Raw genomic sequence first — 23,766 nt, 5'->3', positions numbered from 1 at the left:
AAAGCTACTCCTGGACACCAAGCAGGCACCTAGGAGGTGTCCTGGGTAGAGACCCTCATGGACTGGAGAAAGCTGCCACAGAGAGACAACGGGCCCAAGTCACCCCACCGCTCCCAGGATGCTTTCTTTGATGGGTGCACAACCACTTCTTACCCATTCTGTGTCCGTTCATGGGACCTCCAGCCTGTCCAGAAGGGAACAGTCTTGGCTGGGAACACACTCCCGGCTCTCCAGGCATCTTGCAGGGTCTTCAGGACAACCACCCCATACACGCTGTCCTCCACCACAGACCAAGACATCGAAAGGGAGAGGCATTTGCCACGTGCCCCACTCCCACCCCACGCTGCTTGCTGCGAAGGCCTCAGTCCTTGCACCAGTTTGAGGATCTCTGTATTTGGCTCCTTTTGGACCTTGCTGTGAAGGGGGATGCAAACCACCTGCCTAAAGGCAACGCAGAGCCATGAAAGGGCTCCCCAGACCCTGCTTCCGCTTCGCCCTTCTGCAGAAGATGCGATGAGAGGAGTCTGAGGGCTCCTTCCCTGCCCCAGGGACTGCCACGTCTTGAAGGTCACCGTGCCAGAGGACAGAGCAGCTCAGGTCTTGGGTTAATACCCAAATATTTGATGCTGCCCACGTGCTCAGCAGCCCTCAAGTTCACACCACAGGGACTGTTTTCCCCCTTGAGAGATAGCCTGTTCCCATGTATTTTTATATATATATTTATACATATATAAAAAATATATGTATACAAAATCTATTTTTATATATACATAAAAATACATATATATATATATATAAACAGAGGAGGGTCAATGTTACTTCTAGGGCAGCTCATGCTGATGGAGGGCAGAACTGTCCCTCTGAGTGGAGAGTGAATCCCACAGGAGATGCGGTGGCTGGAGACAAGGAGCAATTCTGCAGACTCCAGCGATGCTGCCAGATCCACACAGCCATTCTCAGTCTTACCCTTACCTCAACATCAGCTTGCCTTCACCTGCAAAAAGTCCCTCTTTCTGCAAAGTGAGCTCCTCAAGGATCCTGATGAGCTGGAGGGCAACTATCCAAGCTTGGATCCCGTGGTAGGGAACTAGTGAATTTACTCCCTGGAGAAGTGGATCATTCTCAGGCTCCCCCACAACACAAAATTCACTAGGTTTTGGGCTCATCTCTGGTTTGGATGATGACAAGGAAGTCCGAGCCACTAGGGCAATGCTAGCCAGGTCCAGATGCTCTCAGTGCACCATGTCAGGCAAGAGCTGCAGTTATTTCTTACACTTCCCAATCAAAGCATGAAGAAATCCCATTTTTGGCTCCCCAGACTCCCATGGGTAAGACATGTCCTTACATTTACAGCTTAGATGCTCAAACGCTACAAGTGGATGATGGATGAGAAGCTCAACGTGAGCCGGCAATGTGCGCTGGCAGCCCAGAAAGCCACCCGTACCCTGGGCTGCATCAAGAGCAGCGTGGGCAGCAGGGCAAGGGAGGGGATTCTGGCCCTTGACTCCACTCTCCTCAGACCCCACCTGGAGTCCTGCGTCCACCTCTGGAGCCCCCAGCATAGGAGGGACATGGATGGGTTGGAGCGGGTCCACAGGAGGGCCACGAAGATGATCCAAGGGCTGGAGGACCTCTCCTGTGAGGACAGGCTGAGGAAGTTGGGGCTGTTCAGCCTGGAGAAGAGAAGGCTCCAGGGTGACCTTAGAGCAGCTGCCAGTGCCTGAAGGGGCCGACAGGAAGGATGGAGAGGGGCTTCGCACAAGGGTGTGCAGTGATGGGACAAGGGGGAACGGCTCTAAACTAAAAGAGGGCAGATTTAGATGAGATATTAGGAAGAAATTCTTCCCCCTGAGGGTTGTGAGGCCCTGGCCCAGGCTGCCCAGAGAAGCTGTGGCTGCCCCCTCCCTGGCAGGGTTCAAGGCCAGGTTGGATGAAGTTCTGAGCAACCTGGGCTGTTGGAAGATGTCCCTGCTCATGGCAGGGGGGTTGGAACCAGATGATCTTTAAGGTGCCTTCTAACCCAAACCATTCTGTGATTCTATGATTCTAAGTGTTGGGCATGACAGAAGCATCTCAGCTACAGGGATCCCCACAGTCACCAGAGAAACACGTACATCAGCACTAGGAGAGAAATCCAAGCAATACTGGGAGCTCAAGGTTAAATAAAGGACACTGATTAGGCACAAAGTAGAAATATATAAACAGTATATTTCTTTTTATTTTGTTTTTAAATACAGAGTTTCCTTCTACGATAAAGGAATTCCCTCTCCCTCCCCCCTGCCCCAAGCAACTCTTATCAAAAGAAATCATTCACTGTAAAATCAACACTAGATAGAGGCATGCGCTTTAAGAGCATAGTTAGCAAGTGCAGTATCTATAGGCCCTATCTCCCTAAACAGGAACATGTGCTTTCCCTCACTTCAAACATTTTCCCAGCGATCTGTGACAAAAACCTCCTGGTCACCAAATACAGAAATATTTAACCAGTTACATGCCATGGGACATGCTGGAAAATAAACCCACCGCCGGTGCTCTCCCGGCACGCTGCAGTCCGCCCCAGCCAAGCAGCTGGGCTCCCCAGTTCCAGTTCTGGGCTCCCCAGTTCAAGAAAGATGAGGAGCTACTGGAGAGAGTCCAGCGGAGGGCTACGAGGATGAGGAGGGGACTGGAGCATCTCTCCTACGAGGAGAGGCTGAGGGAGCTGGGCTTGTTCAGCCTGGAGAAGAGAAGGCTGAGAGGGGACCTTCGAAATGCCTCTAAATATCTGCAGGGTGGGGGTCAGGAGGACGGGGCCAGACTCTTTCCAGTGGTGCCCAGTGACAGGACAAGGGGCAATGGGCACAAACTGAAGCAGAGGAAGCTCCAGCTGAAGATGAAGAAGAACAACTTCCCTCTGAGGGTGACGGAGCCCTGGCCCAGGCTGCCCAGGGAGGCTGTGGAGTCTCCTTCTCTGGAGATATTCCAGACCCACCTGGACAAGGTCCCCTACAGCCTACTGTAGGTGACCCTGCTTGGGCAGGGGGTTGGACTAGATGACCTACAGAGGTCCCTTCCAACCCCTACCATTCTGTGATTCTGTGCCTCCGCCAGAGCTCGCCTGCATGAAAATGGGATGCAGGGTTTGAGATGAGCCAGCTCTGCCTCAGGAAGGCTTCTCTTCAATCATCTCCTCAGACCTTACCCTACATTTACACTCCCTCCAAGGAAAGCAGGAGGGGAAGTGAAGGAGCAGCAAAGATACAGCCCCTCCTCAGGTCCGGCCAAGGGGAAGGGGGTTTGACTTGCACTAACCTTCAGGAGCACCTACTTTGGAGAAGGAAGGGGGGTTTTTTGTCTTTAGTAAGACAATTCCTGTTTTCTGCGGTAACATCTGTGTGGGAACAGGGTACAACTTCACATCAATAAAGAGGACGGGGAGAACAGAGGGGCTGAACACTTCTGAAAATAAGAGAGCACTAAGCCACCTCACTTATTAAATCAGAGTGGCTCCACCAAACTCGAGAGGCTAAAAATCCTCAAAGGGTTGACAGCGCAATAAGCTTCTCGCCTTCCAGCGGCTGCCGCGCTTTCTCCCATGGGAACAGATCCACTTAGGCTTACTGGGCACTTCAGATCACAGCCCAGCACCCGCCGGGGATGGACACATCCAGCGCGCATCCCGGCGGCCACAGCTTCCAGACACGAGCACTTAAACCCAGGGTCCCAATTTCACTTTGGCATCAAGACCTCTTAGGAGATGGGAGGTAGCTGCTCCTACCGGGGCAGGCGAAGGAAGCTCCGCAATGAAGACATCAATCGCTTAAAAGCCTATTTACGCAGGCTGGGACTCTGCTGGGGGTGCAGTCTGAAATCGGTGGCACTGGTCCCAAATTTGAGAAGTTCGGAAAGACATGATGCTATAGATATGTTTTAAGTAATAGAAAGGTGGCTAACAGCTCCCACAGTAAGGAGTTCATGGAGAAGGGGGGTACGCTGCATGAGCTGGGTGATGTCACTCAAATCTCAATCAATCACCTCCTGAAATCACCTGCAGAACAGGAGATGCCATCGCTCACAGCACCAAAGGCTGCACCTTCTGCTCCAGCCTCATCTGGCAGAGACCAACATGGCTGTGCTACCCCGCCATCACTCTCATGGACACTTGCAGAAACCACCCAAGTCATCCAATCACCTGAAACTCATCTAAATTCGATGCCTGGAAAAAGTGTGCTGAGACACCGACTGTTGCCGACAGACAGAGCAAGAACTGACCTCGGCCCTTCAGCAAACCTCCCCAGCACCGAAACCGATCCTCCGGCTGCCGAATTTGATATGCTGACTTTCTGCAAAACCCTGATCACATAACAAATACTTTGTTTATTAATGCTAAGAGCAAAAACCTAGCACAGCTCAGGTCAAGAGGGAGGGAATCTAACTACAAACTGGGTTTTTTTTTTTTCTTCCCAACCCTTCACCATTTTGTTCACATTTGGGACTCCCACCTGCAGCTAAATGAGGGATACAGATAGCTTTGGCAGCAGCAGGAAATTGTCACATGGATGACACCACATGCATCCCCTCTTCTGCTCCAAGAGCAGACTTCAGCTCTCCAAGCGAGCAGCTCTTCGCAGAGGAGCTGCAGATGGGGAGCAGAAGGCAGCATCTCCCCTAGGACAGGCTCTTAATATTTAATGTGACATCAGAACAGCGCCAAGTGATCCAAGCTCACGCAGAGAGTTTTTTTTACAAGGGAAAGACAGACACAGCCAAGGATTGTCTTACTTTGAAAGGAAAACACACAAAAGCTGAAGTGCTAATTTGTATTTCTAAAGCTTCTACTCTGGCAACTCCCTCATCTGTCTGCTCTTTGCACAATATTGATGGTTTGCCTTCTGCAACCAGATCTACAGCCAGTAGTGTAATGGACAGGGTTTGGTACTTAAATGCCTTCATTAGATATGAAAACAATTAGAGAAGACTATTCTCTTCTAACATCCACAGGCCTCAGCACACATAGAAAATGTGGCAAATCCATCCCATTAAGCCTATTTAAGTTGTTTTAGAAGCTTGACAGATGAAAGGAGGACAGCCCAACTGGAACACTGCGCCATGACCGTCTGAAGAGATGCAGAAGACGGTGCAACTGTAGGACAATTGAGTCCATCATTGCCTACTACGGCAAAGCGAGCCCCAGGGGAGCAGCCCCTGCCATGCTGCTGCTCAGACATGGGCAGGAGCTCTCCAGAGGAAAATACCCACTCGGCACTTCGGCAGCATTTCCACAGTGGGGATGCCAGAGCCAAGCTCCAGAGAGGGGCTGGGGAGAGGAGAGCTGGGTCAGGGGATGACAGAGAAAATGGCTTGCACTGAAGTTTTGGGGGAATGGACACAAGAGATGAGCTGGTTCTGCCTGTTAACCTTCTAGGCAGGTAGAAGCACTACAGAGGGCAGACACAGAACACAACGAACAGGAAAAAAAAGCTTGATCAAGGAGTAACACGAACACGTGTCAACAGATAGTGTAGATAAATGCTTGGTGGGACACAGACTGGAAAGTGGTAGGGTGCTTCTGGTGACATGGCATGTCTCAGGTCCCTTTTTTGTTACTGAGGACTCCACAAAAATAAAACTAACCCTTCCCTCCCACCCCCAAATGTTCTCCAGCTATATCCAGCTTTGGCCACCTTCATGTTTCTTCAAAGTGTGTCCGCAGAACACAGTTCAGCAGCAGTTTCTAAAGCAGCCAAATACAATACGCAAACAGTTTCAGTCTTCTGGTGCAGCTGGGGATATGGACCTTTCGGGGAGAATTGTTTGACCTGCCATATATGCAAACACGACCATCTACCATATTTGTCTTCCGAGCATCCCAGTTCACACAGGTCATCAGGAAGCACATGTCGCATCCCACAGTTGTTGGGCTCATCTTGAAGCATTTCACCAGATGGCAGCTCTGAAGTGAACCAGCTGAGTTCATTTACTCCATTCCCATCAATGCACTGATGCATATCCAAGTAGAGCTTGACATTTATTAACAGCTTCAAATGTTGACGCCAGAGAATTTGGGCATTGTTGGTAGTGAAGTTGTCAGATTTGCTTCCTAAGCAATCTAGAAAGTGCTACGCTGCCTGTTCAGCAGTCTATGTTTTCACCAGCTTTCCTTAATTTGCTTGGAGAAACACATCTATCTCCACACATAGCATGTCAACAGTATTTTTGGAGGCAACAAAATAAGTCTCAGACCAACAAAACTATTCAGGTATAAATCCAATTTTAATTGTCAAGCTAACTTCTAGCTCCTACATTCAACGCAAGGATCGAAAACTACAAGTTTGAGAGTAGAAGTTTATTCTATTCCACAGTTTCTGATCGTTTTGGCAGCTGACAAAAGGTAACTTCCAAAATCCACTTGTTTCAGAAGCTTTTTACTACCTTGCAGTTCCAGGTGAACATCAAGGACTCAATAGCTATCAACATCTTTCAAACCCAGTTCTTTGGCAAGTTATACGTAGCATTGTGCGCATATAAAGAGCTTATAGTAAAACTTTTTACATTCTAATTGTCTTAACCTTCACAGAAGTATTAAAGTGCTCAATCAACTCTTGAACAAACTCTCCTTCCCTAGTTAGCCTACTTCCTGGAAACGCCTGCACTCAAGTCAGCAAAACCAGAAGCAAACAAGAAGAGAAAAGGTACTTGCATGAAAAAAAATCCTCTGCAGGATCATTACAACCCCTTATGAGACAAGAAGCCAAGTCTCACATCTCCCTTCTACCCATATATTAAGATACGGGTGCAAATGTTCAACTCGTCTAAGCCAGCACACAACTTCTTTTCCCCGAGTTGTGCTGATTTCCCATCGGTTGATTCTTTGGCCCCTGACTTCTGCTGAAAGAAAACCCTGCGAAACAGAATCCTATTGATGCTACAAAGAAAATATGAACACTGAAGTCATACTGGTAAAGCAACAGCAACAAAAGACATAAACAAGAGTTGTGAAGGATCTTTAACCCCCTCAAGCTATCTGGATTTTAAATGATCTCAGTTAGCAACATTTGACACTACCCGAAACTGGTATTTTTGAAGAGGCTTTAAATGTGGACACTTTTGGTCCTTGTAAGTAGAGGGATGGAGGGTACATCTCAAAACTATCTCCTCTGGGCAAGGCCTGCATGCCAGTTCACCCCACTATGCTCTGTACTGGACAAAATTCCACCCGGAGCCTCTGCTCTTCCTTAAAGACGACCAGAGCCACATTCCTTTGGACACGTCCTCTCCGTCCTCCAGCCACAGCATCCACAATATGATTTAAACCAGCCCACGGGGTGACTTCTTCCTGCCAAGAGCTGAGACAACCAGAAACACAACCCCAGAACACGTGCATTTAATTATTTACTCAGCCACAGGATGACGCTTTTCATTCTACCTTTGGTTAAATCTCTTGACGTCCGTGGGAAAAGCGTGTTATTTAAGCATCGTCAGGCCTTTGCAATCTGTTTTACAACAGGTACTGAACTGTTTGCTGTCACCTGCTCTGTTTCTGTTGACTGAAGATCAGACATACCTTTTACCACCTCCGCCTCTGCACTGCCCCAAAATCCTGTTTGGCCCGTTTCTACACGTAGACCTTGATAACAGGTATTAGTGGTCTCGCCACAGAAATGACTCCAAAACTTGGAAATATTGAGGAAGGTGGTCAGAAACCATGCACGGATTTATACCTGCTGTCATGCCACTCAGACACAGCATGAATTGCTCCTGCTTCTTCCAAGACCGACTGAAAGCCAAATGCGTGGCATTACCTGCTTAGAGGTACTGGGGTGGTCATCCTGACCCTGAGACTTCTCAGCAGTCCCGCAAGAGTTGGCCGGTGCAACGTGAAGGTCATGCTTTCAAGGTCACGCCATGCTGTTTGCCTTGCTAAGCCAAGGGCTTTCCCCTGCCATTGCTCTGGTAGATACCAGCCACGGCCACGTTCTTGGGAACGCTCTTACTGCACTCCTCCATCAAGTATCAATACAAAGATGAAGGGTTTCACATCAGAAAATAAAGATTTAGTTGTTCATATATGTTTTAAAGCCCTAGGCAGCTACACTAAGATGAAATACTACCTGATATTTAGTGCAAATACACCAAATCTTCAGTGGCTTCAGTCTGGCTTAGTTTCCAGCATAGGAGCTTTTTACCCAATGCCTTCCTCCCTCATTCCAGAGCTGGCCTTCCTCATCACGCAGAGGACAGCCAGCCAGTAGGGTATGTGCTGATAAAAACTCTGCACCATTTACTGGGCGATTGGTAAGAAACACTTCTCTGTGCTAATAATATATTTGCATTTAGTTTTATATTACCCTTCTTCCCTCATTTCTACTGTTTTGAAAGTTCATTATCTTCAGACTTCCACATTTTTCTTAACACTTTGCCTGTGATCTGTAGTGTGCAACAAAGAGCAAGCACTGAACTAAAGGGCAGCTTGTTTCACAGTACTCCAAATAAGAAAACTGACCCTAGCACAAGCAAAATTAAAGTGAAATATAAAAGACAGCAGAAGTTAGATTCATCCAGGAATATTATATAATGTCTGGGAGTGGGGAAAACTGGAGATTAGCTACAAAACAAACAATTAAATGACCAACAAATATTGATTAGGTGAATGAGGAAAACTTTCATTTCATGCTGCACATTAAAATCAAATGCAAAATTTGCACGTTGGAGCATCAAAACAGAATGATGGAGGTCTCAAGCCGTGGAAGAAGAAAGCAAAGGAACACGTTGAATAAAACACATGAAAAAAAAAACCAAACCCAAAACGAAACAGTAACTGAGCAGCTTCAAAAGGAAAAAAGTGACCATACCTCAGATGAGAAAAAGCAGCACTGAAGCAGGGAACAAGTATATGATTCAAGACATCACAGGTAACACTGACTGCACAAAACACTTTTGATATTTTGAAAGAATCACGCCTATTTGTATATCTATGCAAAATATATACACAAATCCATATGTATATATGTACACATAGGCACTACTGTACATATGTATATGCAATCATTAACACAACCGCCCTTTGACAAGTTTCAGCGTCTGACTGGGTGCAAGCAAGAATGTTGCAGTTGTGCAAAACTACACTTCTGTGTTTGATCACCAAGAAGCAATGGCAGAAAGATCCAAAATAATTCCCAAATAGCTTAGACCCAGATGCGATTTCATCAACATCGCCATGCGAGCCCAACCTCTGAATATTTCCAGCTCATTTGCAGGAATTAAATATGCATCCAAAGCTGCGGATTGCATCAGTACAAATGACATCTGTTTCCAACCCTGCTAATCTGAAGAAATGGCTAGACATCTCTCCTAACATCAGTGATTTAACATGAGACCATTCCACCCAGAATACCAATTTGGGAATACTGGATGCCCAGGAAATTTAATTCAAAGGCCAGAAAAGGACTATCATTCTGTAAAAGAAGGGTCAGTTGCTGTCCTTATAGTGTTTTGGAAGAAAGGGACATGGTGCATTAAAAAAAAAAAAGATTCCCCCCACCTCTCAAACAAGGGAGCACACAACAACTCTGAGAACGCCTGCTCCAACTGTACAGACATGCTGATCTTTGGGGTTTCCAGTTTTGGGATGTGGAAAGTAGCATTTCCATAAAGCTTGCTTGCCTCACAGCTCCAAAGAGCATCGGCCTCCCAAGTCCAAGGCTGTTTTGGTCTGACACTTCAACGCTCAATTGGTCTTTGATATGTGTGCATTACCAATGCCATATTAGGGTAGAAAGAAAGTGGTGAAAGAAAGAACTCTAGACAGATTGTTCTACGCCTCGGCAAAGCTGCCTTCCAACTCCAAGAGAGCTGTCCTCGCTGCTCCGTGTGTGGAGGACCCCATTTAATGCTCTGCATCCATAGCATCCAAGTACTTGGCTTCGATGATCCTAGGGAGCAGGTTATACCTAAGATTGAACCAGAGAGACAGCATTAGTGCTTGTTTTCATTCATGTAACATTTTGTCTGTCCCAAGACTCTCCGTTGAGTTTGTCTGTAGAATCATAGACTAGTTTGGGCTAGAAGAGACCTTTAAAGGCCATCTAGTCCAACTCCTCTGCAATGAGCAGGGACCTCTTCAGTTCTATCAGACTGCTCAAAGCCCTGTCCAACCTGACCTTCAATGTTTCCAGGCATGAGGCATCAACCACATGGCCATGCATATAACATTCACCCAGCTGAAGGGGAGATAAAGTGGGGGAAAGTGAAAACAACAAATTCTGCAAGCACATGCAGCACTTACAGCAATAACAGTGTGGAGCTCCTCCTGGAAGAGGCCTCCTCATTTCAGCTGAAGAGTAAAGAGAACAACCTCATCCTCACAGGAGGAAAGTCGCTTTCCTAAAGCACTCTGTCACCACAAAGTCTTAAAAGTGTCAAAAATGTACCACCTCACTCAACCCACAGTTATGCTCCTGGTTTTTGCTGGGGAGGCAGGCAAAAGCTCATTGCTGCCTCCAGTTTGCCAACAGATGAGTTACTTCGCTAAGAATCACTATTTACTTGTAGTTTCTACTTTCTTCACCACTTTTCCTACAGTTTGCCAACACACAAACCCCAGCTGAAGCAGCCTTACAGTCATCACATCATCAGCAATACCAGGCACTGAGAGCTCACAGAAGAAATCCTCCTCTAAATTTACAGGGCTGGCTCAAAGACCTGCATATGTGCACTATTTGTCTTGAACTTCCTCAGTTCTCCAAGTACCACAGGTCACTCCTTTCAGCTCTCCCACAAAGAAGCTTCAATAGACATTCCAGAAGCAGCACATGGATGGGTTGGAGTGGGTCCAGAGGAGGCCACGAAGATGATCCGAGGGCTGGAGCACCTCTCCTACAAGGACAGGCTGAGGGAGTTGGGGCTGTTCAGCCTGGAGAAGAGAAGGCTCCGGGGTGACCTTAGAGCAGCTGCCAGTGCCTGAAGGGGCTGACAGGAAGGATGGAGAGGGGCTTTGCACAAGAGTGTGTAGTGATAGGACAAGGGGGAATGGCTCTAAACCAAAAGAGGGCAGATTTAGATTAGATAACTAGGAAGAAATTCTTCCCCAGGAGGGTGGTGAAACACTGGCCCAGGTTGCCCAGAGAAGCTGTGGCTGCCCCCTCCCTGGCAGGGTTCAAGGCCAGGTTGGATGGAGCTCTGAGCAGCCTGGTGGAAGGGGTCCCTGCTCATGGCAGAGGGGGTGGAACCAGATGATCTTTAAGGTCCCTTCCAACCCAAACCATTCTATGATTTTATGATCTTTAGAGAAGCACTGAATACATCAGCAAGACTTGAGAAGACAGCAAGAGGCTAAGCAGAGCTGTGACATTCATTCCTCCATCCCCACCCAGAGTCTTGTTTCCACTGGATCATAGAGGCACTATTTCCCTTACTTTTGTTTTTTATTTGTTTGTTAGCAAGAACATCCTCATGAATTAACATATTTGGATGAGAAAGGCAAAGGCACTGTAACAATATGCTATGAAGTTGCTCTCCTTAAATTCTACTGCACATTTAGTTTGACACTTTTCCTTGCTTAACAAGGAGCTATTCTTCAGCTGTTAAAATAATGCACCAAGCACTAGGGAGCCAGTTTAAGACTTGGAAGGGCACTTTCAATAGCTATGCAAGAGGTCCCAAACGCACTTACTAGTGAGAAGTACCAAGATCTGCTTAAATAGACCTGTCATGAAATGAAATGCTCGAGAGCCATGGGAGCAGAGAGGAGCATCACAGAGAACTTGGAAAGAAGATTCTTCCTCTCCGAGCAACCTTAACCTCAGTACTCCCGAGAGCAGGGACTAGTCTGTAACCAAAAACTAGTCACCCCAAAGGTCTGAATCAAAGCCAGGAACTGGGGATACCCAAAGAGATCCCATTTTCTCCCAACAGGCTGTTCTCCACTGCAATAATGAGAAGCCATTGAAATCCATTATCTTTCACATTAACACTACACCCCCAGAAAAAGATGATCCCTCACCACTAACAATGCAAATCGTGCGTCTAATGCTGTCGGACAGATGGAAACGTGACTTTGAGACAAGTAACATGGCTGATTTTCTGGATGGGACACTGAGCCATAACTCACTCATCTGGGTTTCATTCTTGACTTTGACCCCTGGCTACTCTCCCATCAAGTCTTCCTCCCTTCACTTCTTAAAAAGAAAAAAACAAAAGATATTTCATTTCTTCTACTCTCTCTCCTCTATTTAGAGTGACAAATCTTTGTGAAAAAGTCATTGTTAACTACAGAGCTCATGCATCATGGTGCTGTTTTCTTGTCTGGAGTCCACAGAAACTACACGAAGGCAAAAGATGTCAGAGAAAGGAAAGCCAAGGGCAAACTTCTGTATTGAGCCAGGTAGCACCATCTTCCTCTTAGCAGCAGGGCTGGTTACCCAGCTACTAGAAAAAGCTGCTCTGGAAAGAGACAAGAGTTAGCAACAGAGCTAGCGTAAGATAACAGTATCTCCTTTACTCAAAAGAAGATATATTTGCACCGCTAAACTATTTAGGTCTAATTACAGTATTGGGTTCTTTGACAGCACTCTCACCATGCTAAATTAGCTTATTACACTATGGCCGATACTTGAATGCTTGGCAAAGTGTCCCACATTTTCATTTCTGTACTGAGCTGATCTGTGCAGAGACTTGCAATTCCCACAAGAGTCACTCATCCAGCACTGCACACAGTTAAAGTATTCACCAGCCACTTAACCAGCCATCCAAACTGACGCTTATGTGAAGGGTGGGTGAGACACTCTTGCCATAGGAACAATAATTTCAGTGTTTGCCAAGATTTTGTTTACCTTTAAAAATCCAGCCCAAATTGCTCTAACCTGATCTTGTTGAAAGACATGGTAGTTTTGACATTTGCTTTTGTTTTAGAAAGAACTGGACCCGTCTTTATCGCCCAAGGAAAATACCACAATAGCTGCCTTGGCAGATTATAACATTGGTAGTCCTGAACTTTGAAAATCAGAGAGAAAAATGTCTGAGACTGCAAGCTCAAAGACAACCAGATATCGCCAGATGCCATGCTGGCCTAAAAATAATCAAGTGGTCTTGAAACAGATCTGTTCCTTCCAAGATCTTATTATGGCTTCTCATTATATCCAAAGGAGGGAGAGCATGAATGATTTAACTAGAGAATGATGGACAGTCACTGTTAATGAACATTAAGGAAGAAATTAGTTAAATTTCTCAATGATTTTTCTCTCAAGACTGCACAATACCGTGGGGTCCTCCCAGCTTTAAAGAAACATTTTAAGACTAAATGTGGCCAGTTTGGCCTAACTGATCATTTGCAGTAGGATTCAACTGTGCAGGAGGTCTATGAGGCCACCACAGCACTGGGTAAGAGATAAGGATGCCTCTCAGGAAGAGTTTCTAGCTCTGCTCTGTGTACAGGCCTTAGGAAATCAAATGGCAAAACAACAAGGAACATTATCCCATGCCTAGAAGGAAGGCTTAGACTACAGCTTCTCAGGAAGATCAGGCATCTCAAACTGCAAAAGGAGACTTATTTGCCTCTCTGCTTGCCATAGGAGAAGTACCTGCCAGTCCAGAACCCTTTGCACAACACCCAGCACCAGTGAAGTCACACGTTCTCTGCACTATTCCTCCTCAAGCCTGAGCAGCTAGTGAAGAAGCAATCACCATCACCCCTTCCAGGATCTGGCTACTCAGGGAAGTACCCGATGTCCTTCTAGACCACGCAGACTTCCTGTAGTCTAAGCCTGAAGACGAAAGTCACAGGAGACAGGAATAAAAGACAGCCAAGCTTTGCCTGGAAGAGCTTCATACCTGATAGGGATCATCCCTATCATGATGAGTGGGAAGATCATCTTCATGTAGGGCAACGGTGACATGCCGAAACCACAAAGGATGAGGAGCTGCAGGACCTGCAAGCCTGTGAAATAGTGGATCTTCCTCTGGGGCACTCTGCGGATGTAATGTGTCGGAGGATAAGCGGTCTGGGAAGAGAAGAATTACACATTAGAGGCAGTGACCTGGACTTGTGACTGCAAAACACGGCATGGGCTTTTCAACACCAGAGTTTTAAGGAAATCGTCAGTTTACACACAGCGTGCGTCACCATCAGAGTCCTTAACAGGTACAGCAGCTGAACGCAGGATTTGTAGGGTTAAAGAAAGTGCCTTAAACCACAGCACTGGCAGCAACACACAGAAGATGACTGGGCACTAGAAACCTGGGAAAGAAAAGACACGCCACACAGCTAGGATTGCCTTTGGGAGCATCTGCAGTGCAATAAAATATCTTGATAAGTACAGTAATGAGATTCCCCCGAGGAGGATTATCAGGGCTTTGCAGCAACACTCAAAGAGCCTGTGGGGGTGTGCAGGGGGGTGATGGTGAGCAGATGCATTCAGGTGTTGTTACTGCTGGATGGTTTCTCCACCTGAAACTCAGCTCCTTGTTTTGTCCTCTGCTGATCAGACTCCATGCTTGCCCCTGGTGGTCCCATTTCTTGGCTGAACCCCGGCAGGGCAAGACCAGGAGATGAAACTGGGGAGGTGTGGGAAGAGACTGTACTCAGACTGCAGTGAGTTTCTCAACTCAAACGATTCATTTTCAAAAAAGAAGAGAGAAAAAAGTGACATTAATAGGCTAAATATCACTCATGGTTTCTTTTGACAGTTCCTCGCTCATGTCTGAGCACAGGCTTTGACTCACTGTCTATACATCAATGAAGAGTATGAGCGACTGTCTGCTGGCACCAATACAGACTCAATGGATTTCAGATTGTGCCATGACTCATTAAAAAGCTTCCAGAAAAGGGAGATCTCCATATTTGAGAACGCTTCTTAATTTTCCAAACCAAAGCTTGGAAAATTCCACACATAATTTGTACTAAAGCTAGAAGTAATATTCCACATACATCAGTAACTATTTGATCCTCATTCAAAAATTGACATGACAAATGTAATCTTTACCCGGATTTCACAGTTTTAATCTCTGGGATGTAATATTAGAGATCAAAATAGATTAGCAGAGATGCAGAGACAAACGTTGGGCTTATTAAGCCCTTGACCCTCGTTACATAAGAGAAGGTGAGCTGGAGACTCGTTATTGCTCCCAGGTACCACCTACACTGCAAGCAAACACCTTCTTAGCACTCGTAGCAGAGATGGCTTGAAAACAGATCTTCCAGATTTGTTTTCATCCCACATCAGAAGATTTTCAATAATGCAGGCAATTTCACTTTGAGTTTAAAATCCTGTCCCATGGTATTTCGCGTAATTCAAAATGAAAGTGTAAAATATAGCAAAAAATTACCTGTTCTGAAGCTTTGTTGGGGATATCAAAGGTCACCATTTACTGACATTATGCATGCGCTTTCTAATTTTTTTTATGTTAGAAATGCACGTACTCTGCAGCTGACAGACATCACAGTGGGTTTTTAAAAAACTTACAAGCACCCTACATTCAGTAAGCAACAGTTGGTGCAATTCTTTTTTTTGACAAAGGCATTGTTTGATTGTATTTTTTGTTTGCACTCTACACAGTTTAGGGGGCATCTTCACTTGTAGCAGCTACGCTGGCTCCATCCACGCACTTGTCTTTTTTTTTTCCTCTGGAGAGCTGGTCTCTAGAACAACACTTAGCACACTGAAAAGAGCAGGATTATATCCGAGACATTGCTCTGAACAAGAAAGCTAAAACGCTTTTATGGCAGGGAAATGCAGAAAGCAATTTATGCAGAATTTGAAAGACAGATGAGATACAGTGCAATTCTGCGAACAATTCAGCTACCACCTTTTTTTAACCCAAGAATAATCCTGCCACTTTTGTTGTTTGACACCGCATTATTCTCCCACTCATTCGTCCACCTTAATGGAAAAGCCTTCTCTTGCTCACATCTCAGTAGCAGACAGGCTAAACTAGGGACCATCGAGTTTCCCTCCCTCTTTGCAGAAAAATGCCAAAGGGATGCACAAAGTGGTGGGTGAAGCTGGAAATCAGCCTCCTGAGAACGTGAGTATTGGAGGTGACTCCATTCCCAACACCAGCGGCTTTCCACGTTAGCTCCCGGCACAGTTTGGCACCAAGGTTGTAAGCACAATTTCCTTCTGCGTTCCACCAGACTCCCGCCCCGGTCTGCATACCTGTTCTTTGAGCAGGAGAGCCACCCTTTCAAAGAGCTGGTTCCCATCAATGGAGGTCAATGCGATGTAGAGGAAGAGGCCATAGAGGACCGGCTTTGGGATCCACTGGAGAGGGAAAGGGAGGAGCAGCAGCGAGAGGCCAACCAAGAAGTTTGCCACTAGACTTGTCAGCCGGGTCTCCTTCACACTTACAATCCTGAAAGCAAGAAAACAGGGATTAGGGTAGTAGGGTAATATCCCAGTATCCCTCTATGATTATTGCTGGGACTCACTACTCTGCGTAGGTGCAGGACACGTGCCGCTCGGGAAAGGGAAACTCATCTCCACTGCACTGAGATCAGCACTTCTGGCCGCGTGCTGACACCGAGAAGGCAGAGCTCGGCTGGATCCAGGCCAGGCACTTAATCCACAACTCAAACAGAGGAGCTGGAAAAATGCCAAATTCCCCTTCTGCAAAGCTCCACAGATCCTATCCTGAACTAAATTGCCCTCTAAACTAATTTTGTTTAGCACATTGCAAAAGAAAAAAAAAAAAAACAAACCAAGCAGGCAAGAATCCTCTTTCTGGGCAGTAATCCTTTCCTTGATTTACCCAGTGCATATGCAATTGGCTTTTATCCAAAAGAAAACTCATTGACTTCTACAGGAACTAATGAACCTCTTGTAAAAAAAAGGTCTGCGTTTTCTTGACTGCGAGTCAGCATTTTTGATGTATATGAGGATCTCCTTGTTTACATGGAAGTGAAAGCTGAGAACACTATACAGGGAGCTAGAAATTTAATTCTGCTGTGGATAATAGCTCTTACACAGCAAATTGCCTATTACCATGCAAAACATGTAATTAATTAATGCAAATTTTCCAGAGCTGACAGACCACAGATTGATTTTTGTTTTTATGGGAGAAAAAAAGACTGACAGGAAAGCACACAGCAACTTTCAGAGCCGGTTTGCAGGAGTGAGGGGAGGTTGCTTTGTTTTCCCTTCAACTAAACCTGTGAGCACCTCCTAGTCTGAAGGCAAAAGTTACCAGAAACAATAGGAAAGAAATGCCTCACCTTTCAAGACTATTTATAAACAGAGAAAAGGGGGATTCTTAACGTAACTTTTTTTGAGAAGTTAAATCTACCAATTCAGTGGATAAGCTAGTGAGTCAGTCCCCCTATTATCAGGAGAAATTCTTGTCCATAGGCTGTTCTGTTGTCATCTAGTGGCCTCATTCCCTGGATGCGAGACCTCATATTCCAAATTAACCCTGTACACAAAATACTCTGAGGATTAACACAAGAGTCAGCCATGAGATCTATCAAAACACTTTTCCCTCTTTTACATATGCACTGCTAAGACTTTGTAATCTCTTCTGTCCTGAAGAAGATTGCTTCCCAGTGAATTCTTTCGATATTAAGTTTTTTAAAATCTTGCTTAATAAGCAAGGTCAGGTTGAACGTCAAATCTGTTTACACATTCAAGAGCTGTGAGGATGAAGGAGCCTTCCATGCCTGTATTTAGAGAGAGGGAAAGGGTAACAGCCTAAGGATTTGCATAACGTGGCAGAACTCACATGAGCGGTCATGAGACCCAAAGAACAACAGATACCACAAACAGTACACAAAGTCCTGAGGACAACACTTGAATTCCTTGGTGAATAATGGGGCAGGTCGTACGTATTATCCAGAACCACCAGAGAGTATGCACGGAAAAGACAAAGGAGGCATTAACCTCTTAGTAACCTCCCCTCCTCTGGCTAGGTCTAAACAGCAGAAACTACAGCTTTCCTCCTTCCAAACAGATTTTGTACAGATCCTCTTGCAAGTCTCCTATGTCAGGAGGTCCCTGCCAATGCCTAGAGAAGCCAATGGAGAGTAGAGCACTGCTTTCCACTGTTACCTGCAGACTGCTCTTGCCAGCTCTGGAAGAAGTGGGACATCACCTAGGTGGATACACTTTGGCAGGTTCTTCACTGTCTGTGGGTCTGGTTCACCACAGAACAGAAGTCTCGGACACAACAGAGCCAAGCAGCTTGAAGTGCAGGTCTAGTTCAGAGTAATTCGATAAACCAGTAAGGAGTGGTCAGACCACTTCGAGCCTCTCGAGTGGCCCAGTAAAGCCGAGCAAAAGGATGCGTTAACTGATTTAGCCGCATCCAGGTACAGCAAGAGCTCCCCTGGCTTCAGCATTGGGCAAGCTACAGCAGATGCGCTTCTGCTGTTTCAAAGATCTAACCCACTGCTGGGGATACTCGTGACCTGCAAGCATCGGTCGGAGCACACACAAGTCTGCTAGGCTCCTTGCAAGTAAGGTCATGCAAACCAAAGGGCTCAGGATCAAAATGAGATATGAAGCCACCACTTTCCAATCAGATGCAAGTCTGCAAGTGCAAGAACAGCTCAGAGTAGCAGTTCTTTGGTAATGGAATTTTGAAATTCATGAAAATTTCTGCCTGCCATCTCTTGAGGATGCGGCAATCACAGCAGAGTGTTTGATCACATGCAAGGTGTGCTGCAACTACTACTGTCAGCTCCTGCTAATGCCACTTAAAGTAGTTCAGAATTTCTTATCAGAACATTGTTAAAATTGTTCGTAATTGACCGAACTTAGTATCTTCAAAGCTGAAGTTCTCAGCCTCTTATTGGTTTTCTGCCAATTCTAGCACCTTTCTTCTTTCCAGGGTAAGGACATCAAGAACAGTCACATTAAGTCAATGGAAGAAATCCAGTAATTTGCGTGTGTTCAAAATCTGGTTTGCCCCTTGAGGAAACAGCTCCAGAAAGCCTCTACTGCAATGGAAATGAAATAATTAACGTAGATTAAAGAGCATAATCCAGGCTCATTTTCCCAGAATCCTTTAAATACAGCTAGCACAGGATTAGCCATTCCCTGCCTCCTCCGTACGAGTAATGAGAGCCTATTTGCAGATTGCCACATAAAACTCAAGTGGTTACTCTACAGGGGAGAAGAAAATTTTGCTTTCATTGTGACAGATCTTTATTCTTGTTTATATCATCATCCTCACTGAGAGCTTTGATTTTTGTCGAGGAAAGGAGTCTGCCAAGGGAGCCAGCACTGAAAGAACTCCTGATTTTCTAATTGAGCTTCAGTACATTTCTTTTTCAGCAGAGCTGGCTAAGAGGAGAAAAAAAAAAGAAAAAAGACAACATTGCTCAGAGCCTCCTGTTTATAGCTCAAAGCTTTGCAGAGAACAAAAAGCTTCAGTCTCAAAGGGAGTTCAGATAACTAGGAAATCCTCGTTCCCTTCTTCGCTCCCAATATCCAGTTCACAGCACTCTTTTACCTGCTGATTTGACTCCAGGAGAGGAGAGGAAGAGCTGTGCCGCGAGGGAACACGCTTAGTGAGATCAGGGCATCCCTCAAGGCCTTTTTAGGGTAATCACTGGAGCCATATCTAGGTTAGCGAGGCCGCAGAGGGCTCTCCCATGCTCTTTTAGGGCAGCTGGGTGAAGGATCAGGGGACAGGGGCAGAAGGTAGCCATTAATTCAGGCAGGGAACTGGACTTTGTCAAGGAGAAGCCAGAGGGTAGAATAAAGACAGCAGGTAGCAAAACAGGAAAAAAGCCACCAGGTATTAAAATTGACAACAGAAGACAGAGGAGGAAGGCTTGGCACATGTGTTTCAACATGTAACTTCTGCATCTCACAAAGAAAGGGAAAGCAGAGGTATCCCAGAGCAGATCATTGAAATCAGGAGCAAAGGCACGGATTAAAAACCCTACAGAAATCAAATTACAAAGTTGCTTTTTTTTTTGAAATAGGGTTCAGCAAGACAGATGTAGTTGTGGGAACAACCAATACCAACGCGTACTAACAGGAATACGAGCCCAAGGGACCGACTTAATCTGTAAAAGTGTTGCAGGGAGAGGCAGGACTTTGCATTTTCCAGATGTGGAAGGTGAAATCTGTCCATTGCTAACCCAAAGAGCAACTGTGCCAGGTTGGGATGGGCCACAGCTGGCACCGAGAACAGTGTGAGGGTGAGAGGGGAAATTAAAAGACAGACTCACTCCATCCCCCAAAATAAACAGCTGCTTCACCTCACTTTTGATAAGTAGCAACTCTGAAAATGGAAACCAAGACAGGATAATTAAAACTAACGGCATGTGAGTGGAAATTACCACTTCTGAGGTAAAAGCGCTCAACTGTAACATACTGAGATCAAACAGACCAGATAATCTCTATTCTGGAACAAGTTTCATGAGAAATTAGGTTTTCAATTTTTTTTTTCCCCAACAGTACTCTGATAAGAGTGCGTTTGACAATTCGGAACAGCAAAAAAAGCTGGTCTTAAATAGACAGCGATGACCCGGGCATGGCTTCACAGTTGCTTCAGCTTAAAACCAAGAGAATTTAATCAGCATCACGCCTTCCCAAAACGTGGTGGAAGAGGCTATGGGAGCTCTGAAATAATGCCACATTTTTCCTATCCTTTGTAATAACCACCAGACAGGTTTCAGGCAATGAATCAGACTGGATTTTTTCTGGTGAAGACATCTGGAAAGACCTGGCCAAAGCATCTCCTCAGCTTTCCATAAGGATAAACCTAAAAAAGGCCTCGGCTAATTTCTCCAGAGGATGATTTGCACCAGAGTGAGGTGAATCCCTGCAGGCTGCTGCCAGCCACTGATGAGAGCATAAATTTGTGTCCATCCTGAAAAAAGTGCTTTGGTGAAGGGGCATGAAGTGGGGTCGCAGTCCATGATGGCTGAGGCAGCTTCATTTGGTGCATTTCCCCTCCACCTTTATATCTGTCTTCAAGAAGACAGCTAACTCCCCAACCACGTAACCCACTGTACCCAAAGGATTAGGAAACCACAAACGAAACCAAAGAGATCCAAGATAGTGCTGCGGTTTAATCTGGCCAGATAGCAGGTCTGGGGAGGGGACTGTGCCCCTCTGCCCCGCTCTGCTGAGACCCCCCGGGAGTCCTGCATCCAGCTCTGGAGCCCTCACCACAGGACAGAGCTGGAGCTGTGGGAGCGGGGCCAGAGGAGGCCCCAGCAATGATGCGAGGGCTGGAACCCCTCTGCTGGGAGGAAAGGCTGGGAGAGCTGGGGCTGCTCAGCCTGGGGAGGAGAAGGTTGCGGGGAGACCTGAGAGCAGCTGCCAGTGCCTGGAGGGGCTGCGAGAGAGCTGGAGAGGGACTTGTGACAAGGGGTGATGGCTTCAAGCTGAGAGAGGGGAGATTTAGGTTAGATTTAAGGGAGAAGTTCCTCGCTGTGTGGGTGGTGAGGCCCTAGCCCAGGCTGCCCAGAGAAGCTGTGGCTGCCCCCTCCCTGGCAGGGTTCAAGGCCAGGTTGGATGGGGCTGGGAGCAGCCTGGGCTGGTGGAAGGGGTCCCTGCCCATAGCAGGGGGTTGGAACTGGATGGTCTGTAAGGTCCCTTCCAACCCAAACCATTCTGTGATTCTACGATTTCTACTTACGTCTCATAGATGTGTCCATTTTCAACCCTCTCCTCCACGTAGGCCAGGGCACGGACGTGCATCGGGGAGTGCGGGAAGGCAGCATGGATCCACGGGAGGCCAAAGACTGACAGCCCCGTGTTAATCAGCGCAACGAGCAGGAGGTCCCAGTGATAAGCTGTTCCCTTCACCAACCTGAAACGAGATGTTTGTTGACAGCAGTTACACCCGGCGCAGACTGCAGCAAGCTGCTCCTGCTGAACCTGAGCTTGAATGCGAAACACCAAAGTGCACTTCCATGCACAGAGCAATTTCACACTCCTCCGGCTTTACAGCCTGCGTTACATGATCACAAAAGGTAGTGAAACTTAAATAGTTTGCTCCCAAAGCAGTCATCACCTGGAAAAAACAGTGAGCACAAAGGCAACCCACTAAAATAGCAGTCCCTGCAAATTTCATCAGCGCTTTGCTACTATGTTTATTGCAGAGTCCTCTCAAAAGGTACATGTAGATCTGCTCGCAGAGTCCACCTGGGGAGAGGCTGGAGACCTGGGCATGGGATGACAGACTGCTGACACTACAGTTTCCCACTCCTCTTGGTTTTAACCCTGATCTCCCTTCTTCCCCACGAGCAGTACATGTGCGCAGTATGCTGCAGTAATCCCCTAATTACGTAATTGCTACTGCACGATAAGAAAATAGGACACGAATTCATTAAGCTCCAGCTCCTCCTTAGTAGTCAGCCAAGGAGATATGCTCCTAACTTTGCTAAATGCAGGGTAGCCTCCCTTTTTTTTTTTTTTTTTTGCAGGGGAGGGGGAAACTGGCAGCCTTCACCAAGGAAGCTGACCACTTCACATTCACACTGCTAACACCAAACTCGCATCTAGTTTAATCTTGCCATGTTTCGCAAAGGTCTGCTCCTGAATATACCCGTCTGGTACCCACTGCTCAGATGCCATGAGTAAATTTTGGAAAAAGGCTGGGGAAGGATTCAGCTCTCAGACTTTGATACTTAACTTAAAGGTCTCTAGCCATGTTTCTGCCTGGGCACCAGAGCAGTCTGCAGCGTTCACCCTTACACAACACAAGGGATCAGCTGAATGGCTTGCCAGGCACCATCAACTGGAAAGGGAGCACCATTCAGGTGTCTTAACACCACCCAAACAAGCGCTGTTCAATACTTAAGCAGATACCTGAAGCCATCTGAGATGCCCTAAGATATGAGGTGCATGGAGTTAGTAGACACGACCCAGCACATGAAGATCTATACCTGATGTCTATCTCAAAGAGCAGCAGATGCCATTGTTACGGCAGCAGAAATCTTGGGTGGAGTTCCATTTTTGAAGAAAATGACTTGTCTTGCTGGAAGTGCTCACCTCCATTGACTGAGAAGGCCACAGGGTGACTAGGTCAGGTAGATATCTACACTGCAGTGTCTCTGAAGCTGGAAGGTGCTGGCAGGAAGGGTGGGATTGTAAACCCGCTTCCTATGTTGGCTCACACATTGAAAGCACAGCCCCTGGTCACGTGCTGCTTTCTCAGAGCAAAGGCATCCCCAGGGTTATCATTTGATTGTCCTGTCTGCCCTTTTCAGAGGGCTTTCTGTGTACAAAGGCCATACATCTAGCAGCAGCATCATTTTAGTCCCCTTGGACACAGTTTGGTCTCAGTCTTGAAGCACTGCATGTGGTATATGCCTGCTTTGACCAAAGGGTAGGCTCCGCTGAGCTTGCCTAGCTCAAGGCGCAAAGATCTAGATACCTTATCCTGAGTTATCTTCACTGCCCAACAAGCCCAGTATTCCTTGGACTGTCCCATACGCTTGCTTGATTATTCTTCAGCAAAGCACACCAGTGTACTTTCAGGCAAGCATCATCTTTCCCCTGCTTTTTCTACAGGAGGAAATCACTACATTTGGTAAGACACCGAACAGCACATTCTCCCTTTGGCTGCTATAGACAGTGGTGTTTTTATTCTGTGATGGTACTACAAACAGAAGGTGTCAAGTCCTAGACAGTTTTTCTGTCCTGATACCTCATAAGCATAAGCTCAGACCTATGACAAGGCAATATAAAAAACACTATGAAGAACTCCAAAGAATATTTTACATTCCTTAAAGACATCCTAGTGTAAAACACCAAAAGTTGAGAAGAAACTCATATTAGTTGACTAGAGATAACCCACTTACATTACAGATTTATGCAACACTAAGTAAAGGAA

The 23,766-nt window shown here is 46.3% G+C and overlaps 1 protein-coding gene across 4 annotated transcripts in view; it reads right to left on the bottom strand.

Moving 5' to 3' along the window:
- Nucleotides 1-5,643: 5,643 nt before the first annotated feature.
- The window catches only part of LOC104328839 (solute carrier family 4 member 11), a 109,100-nt gene continuing 90,977 nt past the window's right edge, over nucleotides 5,644-23,766 (bottom strand). For all 4 annotated transcript variants that reach the window (XM_075420261.1, XM_075420259.1, XM_075420260.1 and 1 more), the window contains 4 exons: nucleotides 21,565-21,738; nucleotides 16,131-16,326; nucleotides 13,807-13,976; nucleotides 5,644-9,929 (listed from right to left, as the gene is read on the bottom strand). In XM_075420261.1, the coding sequence (XP_075276376.1) occupies nucleotides 9,866-9,929; nucleotides 13,807-13,976; nucleotides 16,131-16,326; nucleotides 21,565-21,738 (604 nt within the window). In that variant the 3' untranslated portion in view covers nucleotides 5,644-9,865. The remainder of the gene's footprint in view (nucleotides 9,930-13,806; nucleotides 13,977-16,130; nucleotides 16,327-21,564; nucleotides 21,739-23,766) is intronic.

This window comes from Opisthocomus hoazin, chromosome 5 (genome assembly GCF_030867145.1).
Source record: "Opisthocomus hoazin isolate bOpiHoa1 chromosome 5, bOpiHoa1.hap1, whole genome shotgun sequence".
Lineage (NCBI taxonomy): Eukaryota > Metazoa > Chordata > Aves > Opisthocomiformes > Opisthocomidae > Opisthocomus > Opisthocomus hoazin.
This window is presented reverse-complemented; position numbering and strand designations above follow the sequence as displayed.